Genomic DNA, 16,650 nt, shown 5'->3' with positions numbered 1-16,650 from the left:
CTTATATATAAACCATCTTTTCCTGTTTTTCAACTTTGAACAATCCGTTAATTGAAACAAAAAAGATTTTAGTTCAATTTTAAATCAAATATTTGAAGTATTAAAATTTATTTATTGGATTTTATTTTTGTAAGCCATCCCAGTGGACAGCTAGGAGACTAAATTGTATAAATAAGAAAATACAAGGATTGAAAGCACAATTAAAGTACTGGAGTCAAAAACAACCAACTGGCAGCACATGACCACAATGTGAATGCAACCCTTCACAACGACAATATAGTCAACCCATAGTCAAACTCTTTCTTGGGGGCATAACTGTAATATTAGTAACAAACAAAGGGCAATCCATTTGTTCTTCTCTTTATATAAGCAATGCACAACACAAGCTCGCTCCACAATCAACTAACCCAAACCACCGTCAAGACTTTCCCACACTTGCTCTCTGTTTCTGTTTTCTTTTCATCTGTAAGAAGAAATGGGCGGTGCAAGGAGAGAAAGTATCAACAATGGGAGCCTTTCACCGAGGGCCGCCGGACGTCCGATCCCGAGGAGGGGTAAAGTGAAAGTGGCTATCCTGGTTGGAATCGCCCATTCTGTTGCTTCTATTTTTTCTCTAACTAGTCGCAGGCATCACTTGTCTTAGGTTTACTTCATCCTCCCTAAAAAGAATCCGATTTTGTACGATAGAGATAGATATGAGCTTTGTGTTTTTTGTTGTCGAGGTTCATGTCTGTTTTGTTCAGCTTTCAGATTAATGAATTTTCACTTGGTTCTTTTTTCAATTAATCTCAGATTACTTGAATTCATAGACATTGCTTGAATCTATGTTTCCTTTTTCTGGGTATTTTATTAAGTTAATAATAAACCATACAAAAATGAAAGATTTATAGCAGCATATAAGATTGAAAATATTAAAAGAGCAGCGCAAGGCAATGACTATGCCATGCCGTGCCTCAACCTATCCTGGAATCGTCTCTGCCAAAGACCAGCGTGGTGGCCCAGTTCACTGCCACATAGAACCTGTTCCTCCAACTAACCACACGCGTCAAGTAAGCCGAGCGCCATATCAACCAACTTATGAACCCCGCAAGTGATATGCCTTGCGCGTCCTGCCACCGCACCCACACATGTTTAGAAGATTATATAAAAACTTGTTGAAAATGTTTGGAGAAGCATTGCTGGTTTGTCAATCTTTGAAATGGATGTTGAATTACCTTAGATTGGCGAAGATCTACTAGGGCCTTGTAACGACCCACAGATGCCATGCTTCCCAGATGCTTATAGACAAATGGGTCTCCCAGAGACATTTCTTTGACACTAAATGCCTTGCCCCCATCCTCTTTCGCCATCCTGTTAAACACCTCCACCAGGTATTTACCTTGCCTCTCTGCAACTTGAGCTAGAGCTGGAAGGACAGGCTTCCCTGTCTGTTCAAGGAAACCGGCACAATCTCCGAGTGCAAATACATCTTCTACCGAAGGTACTCGCAACCATTCATCGATACCAATCCTGCACATCCCTTTGAAGTTGGGTAAATCTGATCCCAGCAGTATATATTGGGAGATAAATGCAGAGTAAAGTTAATGAAAAGAAAGCAGGTTGTGCTGTTTGTAGTACCTTCCGCCAGGGGATTTGGGAAGATTTAATGATTTAATGAACTGAGAGGGACCAACACCAGTAGACCAGACTAAGAGGCCGTAAGGGACATCAGTTCCATCACTGAGAATAATTTTTTTGGGATGGACTTCTTTCACAACACCTCGCATGAGTTGAACACCCGACTGATGCAAAAGTTTCAAAATGTCACAAATAGTTTCGAGAATTATGAAAAACAAGACCTCTCCAGGACATGAACAAAGGAATTCAAATTACCTTCCTCAAGTGATTTGTTGCATATTGGCGTAGTCCAACATCAAAGGATGACAATATCTCATTTGCCTGATTAAGTTATAGATATTGGAAAAATCAACATCCATATATACAGATAATTACTTAGAGAGAAGTATGGGAAAGAAGTTACTTTGTTGCTCCTATATACCTCTATGAGTGTAACTTTGATGTAATCTTTTACTTGACTGTATCTCTCCCGGACATCTCTCATAATGAAATCGCTCAACTCACCACTGAACTCCACTCCTGTTGGGCCACCCCCAATGATAACACAATGCAAGAGGCGGCTCTTTTCTTCTTCTGATATGCCTGCAATGACAAACTCAATTGTAAGAGAATAGTTAAGTTTAGCCACAAGGAATCCTCATGAGGAGTTCGAACCGAGACAGAGAGTCCTGGTGATGGGATTTTTTGGTATGCACAGGCCAAGGATTCAAAGGGATCACTCACCTGGATTTTCAGAGAGCATCAGGTTCAAAAGAAGTTTCTTCCTTATTTCTTGGGCATGATTCACTTCACGAAGGAAATATGCATTTTCCTTCACACCCTTGATACCAAAAGTTAAAGGCTCTGCTCCAGCGGCAATTACAAGCTTGTCATATGCAACTTTAAATTGATAAGGTTCGTGAGGTAGTCCACCATTGCTCATTGTCTCACAATACACCTGATCAACGTATGTACTTAGGCTTTTAATAACTTGACAAGCAAAGAACATGGAATCTCATTTTATAATAAGACAATTCACTCTTGCATGTTTTTCTGAACCAATAACAATCATGAGTATATGCATGTTATGCCACAATACGACATACAGAATGATTAGAGAGGAGAATGTAGATACTGTAGAATATAATATTTCTGGCATACATTAACGCACCTCATGTTTGTTAGTGTCAACGCCTATGCAAGAAGCAAGATAGAAGTATGAATTGGGGCTTGTTGCCAATGCAGACTGTATCCGACTAACAGGCTCGGAAACCGAGCGGAATTCAAGAGTTCCAACACAAGTTGAAGCAAGCAAAGGGGTGAAAACCATGTGGTTTCGAGGTGATATGCAAACAGCATCATAGGCTTTGGTGTCAAGCCCATTGAGGAATCGGCATGCTGCCCATCCAGTACCAAGGACAACCACTCTAGGCTTTTCACCTGGCTTGGTTGCCTCCAGTCCTGGATACCTTGGTTCATCATGTTCTGACTCCGACTCTGTCTCCACTAGTCGCTCAGCTAAAGGAAACTGATAAGGTGGGGTTGTCCTTATTCCCCTGCTCCAAAAATTCATGTGATTCAACCCTTTTATGGTGGAAAGGGATGTCAAATTGCTGTGCACATTGATTTTTTCAAGGGAACCGGATAATCTTTCAAAGAAGATATTCCTCTCAGTCGTGTTACCACCACCGACACCACCTGATCTTCTCAAGCCATTCCTGGCAACCCGTGCAAGTGCCATGAACAACTTGTTTTAATCAAATTTCTAGCAATACCTTTATTCCTGCCCTGGAAAAGAAATATATAGTGAAGTAAGGTATACAATTCAAATATAGCAGAAGGCCTGAATTGAGGAGATGAGTTAAATAGAGAAGCTGGGGAGGGCAACCGGTCGATTCGGTTAACAAAAAAACGATTTAACCGACCAACTCTGTATTTTAACAGTAGAACCAGCCCAAACCTATCAGAAAACACCATATATATGAAGAATATTCAATGGATCATTGCCAAGAAAGTTCTGAATTTGCGACAAATGTATCATTAGAAGCAACGACGATTTGTACAAATACGACTAAATGTGAGGGGAGTAGCACATATTGCATACGACAAAGTAGTAATAAAATGAAGGCATTTCTTTCAAGAATCTTCTTTTGGTTTCTAAGTATCACTAGAGGCAGCTTAATTAATATATTTAAACATACGAGCAACTATCCTACTATACGAGCACAAAGGGTTTTAGAGATGTTATAGTAAAACCCTAGACAGAAACCAAAACTCTTATCAAACATGTAACAGTGAACTGTTGGATAATTATGATCAATGAACAACCATTTACCACAAAATTGCCTAACTGAAAACAAAACAATAGAAGAGAAAGAAACAAAAAACAGTTTTTTTTTTTTTAATAAAGAAGATGAAGGACATTACTTTGGAAATATTTGAGGTTTGTCTTCTTGAAGTAGATTTTGGGAGAGGTTTTAAGAGAAAATGTTAATGGCGTTGTTTTCGGAGAACACACACAAAGAATCAAAACCCAATAAGTATTAATAGTTTTGGTGATGTCGAGAGTAATTTTTTTTTAAAAAAAGTACTAAAATAAAAGGTAGCTGAAGGTGCTGAAAGCAGCCGACTTGAGGTGCAAGAAAATTGTTGAGCTAAGCTAAACACCCTATTGAAAGCATGTATATTTATATTGGTGGAGAAGAGGAGAAAGAGAAATTAAAAAAAGAGGAAAGCTGCCGTACATTACGCGAGTTGGAAACGGAAAAAGGCAAGAATATTACGGAATCTTTTCTGGTTCCTAATTCTTAAACGACATAGTTTGAAGGTATCATGAATTTAGGGTTTGCTTTTAATAATTTAAAAGTGATTTTTTCATAGTCAAAATATTGGTAAATAAAAATTAATAATTTGGCAAGGAAAGCAATGTGCATAAAAAGTTTTTATTTTTATTTTTAATTCTATAATATAAAAATAAATATATTATTTTAAATTCTTTTTAAATAATGAAAAATTAATTTATTTGAACATAATATTATTTTAAAAAAAAGAAGTACACGTTTATCGTTTCTTCAAATTCATATGATCCAGCTGGCTGTACAGTATAAAAGCAAAGTCCAAGCAATAGTTCCGTGGAATGGTGGCGGCGGCTCTTCAAAGTAAGTGTGAAAATGTCCCCCAATTTTTTGGAAAGATGGCAGATGGAAGATGAACGGCTTTTGATGGACTTAGGTGAAAGTAAACATTGTTATTTTTATTAAAAATTTTATTCATCTCTACAATTAAAACTTAGCATGGTTAATAAAATAACTAAAAATTACACGTGACGTGTCATATTTATCTCATGCTAACGTATAACAATCAATTTTTAACAGTAGAAATTGATAAAATTTTTAATAGAATGATTAGTTTACTTTTTAATCTAGTGCACAAAGATTAATTTGCTCATTTTTTGAGTTAAGAGAACAAAATACAATCTAGCTCACAGTACAAAAATCTTCGTATTACTTTTATCGACAAAATAATCAAATACTATACAATAAATGCATTTTTTAATATTGTTCTATATTGATATAGATGTAGTTTGGTATATTGCTTTGAGTTTCTCAATTTTTTAAAATACTTTTATATATTATATATACATGTAAATATAATTTAAAAGCATAATATATATAGTTATATGTAGAGGTGCTCATGGGCCGGGTGGTCCGGCCTGGCCCGATGGCCCGCCCAAAATATAGGAGGGTTCGGGTAAAAATATAGGCCCGAAATATGGGTTTGGTTAAAAAAGCGAAGCCCATTTAGAAAACGGGCCAGGCCTCGGGCACCACTTTTTTGGCCCGAGCCCGGCCCGGCCCAGCCCGAATATAATAAATATATATTTTATTTTTTTATTTTAAAATACTTTTTTATTTTTAAAATAAATTTTTGGTGTTTATTAAAAAAAATAAGCCGGGCCGGGCCGGGATCGGGCTTAAGAATTTTTTCTCGGGCCGGGCCTGGACAAAATTTCAGGCCAATATTTCGGGCCAGGCCGAGCCCGGGCCTAAAACACGGGCCAAATTTTTTTTAGACCTGACCCGAACCCAGTCCAACCTAGCCCATGAGCACCTCTAGTTATATGTAAAATAAATTTTAAAATTATCAATTAAATCCAATAATTATAATTTGTTTTTAAGTCTAATTATAATAAAGGAAAATATTAAAAAATTTGCATCAAATTGTACAAACCAATACAAAATTTAAACTACTTAAAATGGATTTATATTGAGAAAAGACAGGTCCCTCCAACACAGTGTTTGGTGTGAAAGAAAGATCCAGCGCAGGTTCCCACGGTGTAGCGTTTTTGTTGTAAGTGTCAATTGTCAAAGTTTGACAGGCACAAAAGGGTTGTTTCATTGTTTGTCTTGTCTCCCACGTTCTTGGTGTTTTTTCTTTATCGTTTTCGAATGTAGCATTCAATGAATTGAATTTGGCCTTTGGCTTACTACTCTAGTACGAAATTAGCTTTCAGATAAATTACACCGTTCCATCATTAAATTATTACTAAATTTATGTTTTCGTCGCTTTAGTTTAAAAATTTAAAAATAATTATTGAATAATTTAAAATTTTTTATTAAAATTATTGAACTGCTAAAATCGACTTCTCTGCTTACATTGCTTATACAATCAAAAGCTCTCATTCCATTTCTCTTCTACAATTAAGTTTTTTTCCATGAAACAACTTTAAACGTCATGAATTTACCAAAAAAAACATTAATAACTTTCTTCCTTGATCTCCAACATTGACTGACAGATCGACTTCGATTTAAGATATATTTTTCTACTTATTGATGGCTACCGATCCATCATACAAATCGTCGAATTGTCGCTTGGAGCTCAAATTTAAAAAAAAAAAACTTAATCACCAATGAAAGGAAGCCTTCAAAATTGAAGTTTTCATACAAGTGGCTTGAAGGGAAACACCAAGCAACACTCCTTGAAGTTGTCCCTGATCAATCAGTGGAGACAGTGCCTATAGGAGTTGGCACTGAGACAAGCATATCAATTCAACTCTCAACCTTTGATCAAAGGTTTCTGCACCACCTTGATGTTGAGATTTCCTCACAGGCGAAAGTTATCCAACAACTACAAGCCAATATTTGAATTGTAACACCCTTAACTTGTCTCCGTTGCCAGATTAGGGTTACAGAGCATTACTGTACAATCAAGAACATTAAACATCATATTATTCAAATAGGATAAACATATCATAATTCATCCAATCATATGCACTTTGTCCCTAAATCGAGCCATCGAGGCACTAAAAATAGTTTAGAAGCAATTTGGGACTAATCTGGAACAATTTGGAAAGTTTAGGAACAAGTTACAAAATTTGGAAACAATGGTCACATGGCCGTGTGGCCAGGTCGTGTGCAATCACCTTAGGTCGTGTAACTTTCGAACAAGGGACACACGGCTGTGTCCCAGCCTGTATTTTCACCCATGTAGCTCACTGAGTAGGGTCATATGGCCGTGTCACATACCCTTGTGGTAGGCCGTGTAACTCTCTGAGTTGCCCCACACGCCCGTGTGCTAGGCCATGTAACTCACTGACTTGAACCTTAAGAAAACCTCAGATGACACACTATCGTGTTGTCAGGCCGTGTGCCTCACACGGTAAGTCACACGCCCGTGTCCCAGGCCGTGTGAACCTAAAATTTACCTAAAATCAAACCATTTCAAAACCATTTCATGCATAAACATTCAATCCAATTGTGTACACTTTCAAAGGACCAAAACATCATCCAAGCACACATATATTTTCCATTTCCAGGACCCTAATTCAACTAACCAATATGTCATTCAAAGGCACCACAATTAGCATCCAAACATCACTTACCTAAACATGTTCACATGCCTCATTTCATGCAAACAAAGCTAGTCCTTTTAGGTACTAAAACATACCACATTTAACCATTTCCAAACCATTCAAAACATGCCATAAGAGCTTTATTTACAAGCCTTAACAAGTAACTAAAAATGACCATATTTGATAAACATAAAAGTGTACCAACCAAACATAATCTTTAAGACATAAACATATCAAAGCACTATTACACAACATCCTATACATGCCATTATAAACCTTGGCCAAAATGCTCAAAAACTACTGAATTGTCTGCTGAATAGTGTAATAGGTCTCCGAAAAGCTTCCAACCAAATTGAGCTTTTGATGATCTATAAAACGAAGGAAAAAAACAACGTAAGCAACGAGTGCTTAGTAAACTCGTATAAACCAAAACTTAACTTACCATTTCATTTGCATAATATAAAGCATAAGTATAATATCAACAAAAACCATAAGCTTGACATAAGCCTATACAACATTATCAAATTCATAAGTTAGTACACTTGTACATGATCCAAATGAGTTTAACCATAAGAAAATTAGATTTCCATATAAATACATCATTGAATTCATAAATCCTTTCCATAAGATTATGTTTAATTCCATTTGAATACTTACCAATTTATTCCCTTTTCTTACCCGTTGAACCGTTTAAAATTATATCGGATATACGGGAAAGCTCACACAAAGAGTGCTTTTACACATAACCGTAACATTTCCTTTACATTATTGCTCACACGAGCTGTGAAATGGGCTTACGAGCTGTGGAGAATTCGCAACAAATGTAGGACCTCAGCCATCGATAAAACAGTCAAGACCAGCACCTGAAACATGAAATCCCTAATGACATGTCATTTGTATCCTAAGAATTCCTAAGATTCAATTAGGACTCAAAATCTGTCAATCATCATAGCATTGACACGTTTATATATCGATCCAATTACATTAAACATAACATAGTAAACATCAATTTAAATAACATTAACGTGATTACCGCTCATACGAACTTACGTCGATAATTAAGGCGTACTAGTTTAATCGAACTAGTCCGAAGCTTTAGCTTTTCCTCGATCTAAGTCCGAACGTGGTTTATCTTGATCTAAATAGGCAATTTCAATCAATTAAATACTTCTAGTATTCAATTTAATCCACATTTCATATCTATGCTAAATTATTAATTTACCCATAACATTTTAACTTTTCACAGTTTAGTCCTTAAACTTATAACTTAAAATCTTACCAATTTAATCTAAATCTATGTTAATAAAAGATGCAAGGAACCTTGAAAGAACTCATATTTATCATCATTTCACAATAAAACCCTAGAATTAATACCTTTAACAAATTAATCCCTATTTTTAAAATTCATCAATGATCACTTGACAAAACTTGTTTATTTTTCAAAAAAATTCATAATCTATCATTTAACATCAAAACTCATTAATCATTCATGGAATAACCCTAAAACTTTAACAATTTTACAAATTAATCCCCGAGCTAACTAGATTAAGCTAAAACAAACTTAAAAACATAAAAATAATTAAAAACGGGGTTGAAATCACATACCATGCAAGAAACAAGCTTAAACAAATGCTCCAAACCCTAAAAATGGTGTTTCCTTCTTCAAATTTCAGTGGTGAGGTTAAATGAGAAAGATGAAGCAATTTTTGTTTCATTTAGTTTGAGTTTAATTTATTTAATTACCATTTTAACCTTTAAAAACTATCATAATTACATTAAAACCTATCCATGTGCATCCACTATCAACATATATGGTATAATTACCATTAAAGTCCATTAACTTTCATTTCCAAAGTCATTTAACCCCTTTAGCTAATAAAACTCAACCTTTTCACCTTTTACAATTTAGTCCTTTTTACTTAATTAACTAAGTAAACTTTAAAATTTCTTAACAAAATTTTAGTATGACCTTAATTTAATCCCATAGACATTAAAATAATAATTTACTCGTCAGAATTGTGGTCCCAAAACCACTATTTTTGATATAACTAAAAATAGCCTGTTACATGAATGGCCAAAACAATGATGAGATCTCCTAGCCAAGCTACTTCAGTAATGTTTGGCAAATCTTCTGAACAAAATGTAGGGACTGGTGTAGGAATTTGAGTCTGAGACTAGCACTCATACAACAACTTAGCATGATGGCTTTTTTTTGTGTCTTCGGGTTCCAATTCTCATCAAGAAACTTGGAATAATTTACTATGATGATTCTTTTACTGCCACAAGTTTTGGGTTCTGGTTCTCATTATAATGCCTTAGACCTGATTTGATTCACCAGATTCGAGTCTCGCGTTTAAACTTTCAACAAAATACATCTTATTAAATAGGGTTGCTCAACTATATTGCGTTTGGTCATACAATAACTAATTACAAACATTAAACAAGCCTATTCATTTTGTGAGGGTTTACAAATATATATAATACACTTATTTGGCCAATACATTCTATTATCACTACAAGGCTTCTAAATAGATTACCTAGCCCAATCGCAGTGTTTCTGTCAGACTTGATCACGTAACCTCAAGCTCGTTCTATATGCATAACAACTCATCTCGCCATTCCTCTGGCGTAGCCTTGGCGTGGTCCCTCCTAGCATAGCCTCGAATCTACTTACCTATGACATAAAGGACACAAAGGTAAGTTCGTGAGAACTTAGTGTGTAAATCCTCCATTACCTAATTCATATTTGGGAATTTCATATTCATCTCCTTTACTCTTGTGTTAGAGTATGCCCAAAGTCCAATCATGAGATAATTGTAATAACATACTTATTTTACCTCGTTTATTAATATAAGGCATAACCATTATTATTTCAGTTTATTTTCTGTGTATATAAATAAACTATTTTATAATAATGTCATAATAATATTATTATTATTCTTAAAAGGTCCTTAGTCGAGTATTATTGTGGGCTTGGACAACAATAATGCATTAAGACTAACGTGTACTTGATTGATGACAAAGTGTTGTCATTGACATGAGATGTCAAAATCAACGCATGAGTATGTGTGTTAGAGAACAACATATTGGACTGACCCGCTATGAGTATGGTTATTAGATTATTATGTAATACTCACAACATTACTCATAGTGATTACTATGTACACTATCCTCAGACTTGAGATCCTCATTATCCTAACATCGTGAGCCGTATATTTTGATACAGTCAAATGTCCACCGTAACTGGTTGTTCTATAAAGGCTGATGTTGGATATACCACAATCTATGTAGTGGGATACGGTTGATCAATATAGAATTTGTCTCTCCTACATAATGGGAGCAATATCTTAGGACACTTGATTGAGTGAAACTAGAAATGCATGACCATGATCGAATAAGTTGATATGAGATATCATACTTATTTGTTTTTCATAGTCTACTTAGGATATCCAGACACATTAGATGGACTATGCAAGTGTTACTATTCCATGACTTGTATCCGTTCTAGATATAAAGGACAAAAGGATTTAATACATGAAGGGTTATTCATAGAGAGGTTATGTCGAATCATGACTTCTTGTAACTTAGGTAGAAATGATGCATTGCTAGATGCCGCTCATTGTTTGTAATATTAGAATCGTTCTAGTATTACTACTAACATTACAATAACCTACAAGGTCACACCCTATAGTTGAAACGAACAAAATCCAAACATAGTTGGTATTGTTTTTAGCTGTCAAATGAATTAAATTGATTATAGAATTAATTTAATTGGGCGATTAAATATCAAGCAATTATATGTACAAGTATGTTGTACACATAATGAAAAATATGGTTAAATTAATATATGAATTTGATTCGTATAAAATTTAAGTAAAAATAATTTATCAAATCCTTGTTATAATTATTGTAATTATAATTTAAGATCAAATATTATTATAAATCTTGTAATTGTAATTTTTGGTCAAACATTATTATAATTATAGTAATTATAATTATTATATTAGGTTAATTATTATGATTTGATTTATATAAAAAATAATCAATTATTCCCGAATTAGGATATATAGGGTTATTAAGAAAAACCAAAGATACCTGAAATAAGGTGTGTGTGAGGTCTAGCAGTTGTCAAGAGATTTTTCTCTCTCTAAAAAAGTTTTAGAGAGTGCTTTATGTTCGTTTTCACACCAGGTGGATTACGTAGAGGCTGAAACTTTTCGTAATGGCTCTAAATTAACATACAATTGTGTAATCTGTTTCTTCGATTTTTCAGACGATTAAAGGAAATCATTCATACCCTTTTCACCTTGATTCAGTCATTGCGCATAGATCCATAGATGTGATTGCGAAACTTAATTGTTCACTGCACCATGGGGTGTACCAGTGATCCAACATCTTGTCCTTTCCTTGACTCATGTAATTACAACCTTAAGATTTTATTCCTTGTGTCGTTGGTGTCAAACTTCATTCTGAGATTAAAACTTACTATTCCTACCATTGTTACCTTATTCACCATCTTCATTTCGTTCCTTTGTAATTTCTTAGCCATTCCTATTACAGAGGGCTTTATAGGCAAAATACCTTTGGTTCGAAATTAACGCTAGTGCACTCAAACTTCTCTGTTCTTACCTTGATATTATATGGGGTTCACCTTAACACTTCATACAATTTGTTCATGTATGCTATATTTTGCTTACGTCTAGATTTATCATATGTAGTCAGTGCAGTTAGTAGATACATGACGAATCTCGATAAGAAACACTGGAAAGTAGTTAAGTGGATTTTTAGATAATTACGAGGTATTACTGATGTTTTCTTACAATATGAAAGAACTAGAGATGAAGTCATTGGGTACGTTGATTCTGATTTTGCTGGAGACCTTGAGAAAAGAATGTCTCTCACAAGGTACGTCTTTACTATTGGGGGTTACACCATCAGTTGGAAAGCCACTTTGCAGACTATACTTACTTTCTCTATTACTGAAGCTAAGTACATGACAATTATTGAGGCTTGTAAAACAACTATTTGGTTAAAGGGACTCTTTGGTGAATTCTGTAACAACCCGTTTTTCAGTAGTGTCGGCAACAATGGTTTCGGGACCACCAAATTTGACAAGTAAGTTTTTAAATATTATATTTAATATTTATGAGTTAATTGTAATTTTAAAAAGGTTTTTGATATTGTGAATTTTGTTTTATAAGCAATTTATTAAGTTCAAGTGGTATGACCTTAAGGTCAAGTGGTTTTAGAAATTGAGGTATCGGGGCCTCATTTTTTATAAACTGAGTCGTAAATATTTTTATAAATATTTACAGAGTGTAATCAAGGTGATATTAAAGTTTTGTTGGAAAATTTTATCGTTTTGATAGTTAATTAAGCAAAAAGGACTAAATCGCGTAAAGTGCAAAAGTTGTGTTCTATAAGATAAAGGTATTAAATAGCTATAGAACTTTAAAGTGGAAGTCCTTATATGGTAAGTAGACCATTAAAGGTGATAGTGGATGTGCATAGCTTGACATTAGTGTAATTTTTAAAGCTAGATAAGGGTAAAATGATAATTAGTTATTAAATGAATAAATAAATAAAACATAAAGCTTTCATCTTTATTTTTCTTCCTCAACCAAAAATTTCAGAAAGAAAGAAGCCATGGATGCTGGAAAATTTAATCTAGTCAAATTCCTTGTATGTAACCCCCTAAACTATCAGTTTCTTGTAATTTTTATGTTTTTGAGATCGTTGCAACTAGGTCCAACTAGCCCGTACTTTGATTTTGAAAATGTTAAAGATTTTGAATGTTTCCATTGATGAATATAGTGATTTTTGATGTTAGATGATGAATTTGAATCTTGATTTATATTTATAAGTATTTTGTTAAGTGATTTTGATGAATTTTTCGATTAGGGACTAATTTATTAAATTAATAAAATTAGGAAGATTTAATGTGAAATTATTGTATAAATGGGCTTTTTTGGATACCATGAACATTTGGCTAAGCTTAATTTCGGGTAAAAATGGTTAATTTGCATGTTTTGGGCTCATGGACGAAATTGAATAAAAATAAGACTTTAGGGGCAATTTTGTAAAATGTCAAAAATGACAAAATTGTATGAAATGAATTTTTTTTGTTTAAATTAATATATTGAATGAAATTATTAATTTAGATCAATATCGAGTGGAAAAATCGAGAAAAATAAAAAATACCAAAATGCCCCTAAACTTTGGTATTTATGCAATTCAGCCAAGTAAATTCGTATGAACTATACTATGTATACTTTTGATTAAATTAAATATTATTATATGAAACTTTATTGAAAGTGAATCGATATATATGTTATTGTACAATTTAGCTTATAATGAAACGAGGAAAATTCAACGAAGCACGACGGCTATCGAGTCCCGTTTGAACCTTAAGAATATTTAGGATAAAATGACATGTCATTAGAGGTTACCATGTTTGCGGTGCTGGTCTTGTACGTCCTACCGATGGTTGAGTTTTCGGCATGTGTTGCAGTTACTTTACAGCTTGTGTGAGCAGCATCGTGTAGCTACGTCTTGACTGACAACCTGTGTGAGAAGACCCAGTTATGGCTTGAGAGAGAGCATCGATATGAGATATGAGATAGTAGGGGTTTTGACCACGTGTTGGCACATAGTGTGCTAGATTCTCGTGTATCCGATATTATTCTAAGTGATTCAACAAGCACAGTTCTGTTACGAAACAATATGAGTTCGATATGAACTAATACATGTATATATGTGAAATACATGGAAATGATGGTATATGATATATTGATATATTGTAATGGATGATATATGTATATGATGAAATGGTAAGATAGTGATATGTATCATAACATGTACATATATGAATATCTTTGATATCTTGATACATGGTAAATATGTAAGTTGAGATGAGTAATGAACTTAAGTGTGACATGTTGAGAAAATAATGTTATCAATGTTGAATTTATATGAAATATGTTCAAGTATGCTAACATGTGTTGCTGTTTGATACTTAGGCAAGTGTCAAGCTGTTGGTTGAATGGTATTATGTTTACTTGTAAGTCATAATGAAATGGCAAGAGCTCAAATGAAATTATACTTGTACTCTTAAATAAGTGGTAAGGTTTAAATTATGCAAATTCTTATAAATGGTTTATCATGTGATTAACTCTAAAAGAGTTATGTTTAAATGCACTAGCTTGTGGCTATGGTTGATGATATGCTTGTGTCTTGTGTATTATACATATGAAATGGAACAATGGGTTAAATTGATGATGTTATTTAAGCTAAAGAAAGTAAATGTATTGGAAAGTAATGATATGCAAACGAAATGAAGAAAATTGAAAGAGATTTAAAGTTTTTATAAAATCCTACTTTGTTAGGGATGATAGGTATAAGTGATGCTGTAGAATTATTCAATTTGTGAGTTGTTGAATTTGGTTTCATGAATCATGTGGTATCGATATATGATTATTCTTGATATGTATAAATTTCATATTTGAAATGGATAGATATGATTAAAGTTTATACGATCTTACTAAGCATTTATTGTTTACGTAGTTATTTTTCTTTACTTTTTAGACTATCGGAAGCTTGATTGGGTTGGAAGCTCGTCGGAGATTTATCACTCTATCCAGCGATTATATCGGTAGATTTTGATATCTTGGTTAAGGTTATAATGGCATGTATAGGTATTTTGGCTAATGTTAGCCTATGTGTTTTGGTTGTGGAAATTATCATTTGGTTAGTTTGCATTTTGGCTTTGTGTTGGTAAAATGATATATATATTATAAGGTGTATATAAGTAGCCTTGTAATGTTTGATATATGACTTGTTATAGTTAAATGATGGGAAATAAAAAAGTAGATGCATGTGCATATTAGATATGACATATAACTTGTTGTGAATTGGTGTTTTGCCATAATAAGCATATATGTATTTTGATACTAATAATTATGTGGTACAGTTGGTACCAAATGGTATGTTTTGGTAAGTGATTTACATGTTGTGTAATGATGCAAACTTAATTGGAAGTTAATCAATTATTTTGGCCAAATTGAATACATAGTTATATATGTTTTAATGTTGTCATTTGAGGTGCCTTTGGGCATATTGGTTGGATGTTATTGTACTATATGTGTTTGGCTTGATTATACATGGTTTTTCTATGAATAATAATATGAATTAAATGTACTAAATTTTTTTTATAGTTCTGAAATGTAAACTTCGGTATTGCTTCGTAACCCTATTCTGACGATGGATACGGGTTAGGGGTGTTACAAACTCAGTAAAGACCTTCAGATCAGTATAGTGTTTTGTGATAGTCAGAGTGAAATCTTTCTTACGAAGGATCAAATATTTTACGAGAATCCGAAGCATATTGATGTTTTGTATCATTTTGTTCGTGATATTATTGCTCGTGGTGATATTGTTGTGAACAAAGTTAGCATTCATGATTATCCTGCAGATATGATGACTAAGTCACTTCCTATAGCCAAGTTTGAGCATTGCTTGGACTTGGTCGGTGTTCATTGTTGAAGAATACTCTTTCAGGGGTTCCGTGGAAGAGGTGGAGAACTTGTTCATCAATAATTTGTGTCAAGGTGGAGATTGTTGGAATCGTGTGACCTGAATCCTGTTTCATCTAGCGTAAAAGTCCAAGATGCAATTCACTTGTTAAAGAAAGAAAATAGAGAGGAAAAATTAGGGATCTGTGGGTAAGGACGTTGCTGCACAAGTTGAATCTGTATAGGACTATACTTTTTCTATTAGATGTTGATTAAAAAAAAAGGTCGTTTAACACTTTAAAACTAAGCATAGTCAAAATTTCTTGTATTGTTGTTTTTCAACATTAGTGAATTTCCCCACATTTACCCGTGGTGTTTCCCGATAAGGGTTTTCCACTTAAAATCTATGTTTTCGTATTTTTTCTTTCTTATTGCTTTGCGATCATTCCTACTACCATTATCGACATATAGTATAACAATTACTTGGGATATTGCTTCGCAAACCTTGTCTTATCTACTGAAATTATGATATAAACTTTAGTATTTTTATTGTTAATGTTAATCTATGTTTTGTGTATTAATTCTTAATATGCTTGTTTATGTTATTAGTTATGCATTATGGATTAAAGGCAAGGTACTTAGGGGGAGCATTTGTGTTTATTGTTGTATATGCTTTCCATGATTGTTTTGTTC

At 33.7% G+C, this 16,650-nt stretch overlaps 1 protein-coding gene across 2 annotated transcripts; it reads right to left on the bottom strand.

Moving 5' to 3' along the window:
• Positions 1-812: 812 nt before the first annotated feature.
• Positions 813-4,268, bottom strand: LOC105774086 (internal alternative NAD(P)H-ubiquinone oxidoreductase A1, mitochondrial). 2 transcript variants are annotated; one of them, XM_012596428.2, is made up of 8 exons: positions 4,024-4,268; positions 2,768-3,384; positions 2,341-2,554; positions 2,039-2,199; positions 1,873-1,938; positions 1,618-1,781; positions 1,215-1,509; positions 813-1,109 (listed from the first exon to the last, which is right to left on the bottom strand). In XM_012596428.2, exons 2-8 carry the CDS (start codon positions 3,335-3,337, stop codon positions 954-956), a joined length of 1,626 nt encoding a protein of 541 aa, XP_012451882.1. In that variant the 5' UTR covers positions 3,338-3,384; positions 4,024-4,268; the 3' UTR covers positions 813-953. The 2 variants fall into 2 exon arrangements, with proteins under 2 accessions (XP_012451882.1, XP_012451883.1); XM_012596429.2 differs by having other exon boundaries at positions 2,768-3,379.
• Positions 4,269-16,650: the final 12,382 nt, after the last annotated feature.

Source organism: Gossypium raimondii, chromosome 6 (assembly GCF_025698545.1).
Source record: "Gossypium raimondii isolate GPD5lz chromosome 6, ASM2569854v1, whole genome shotgun sequence".
NCBI lineage: Eukaryota > Viridiplantae > Streptophyta > Magnoliopsida > Malvales > Malvaceae > Gossypium > Gossypium raimondii.
This window is presented reverse-complemented; position numbering and strand designations above follow the sequence as displayed.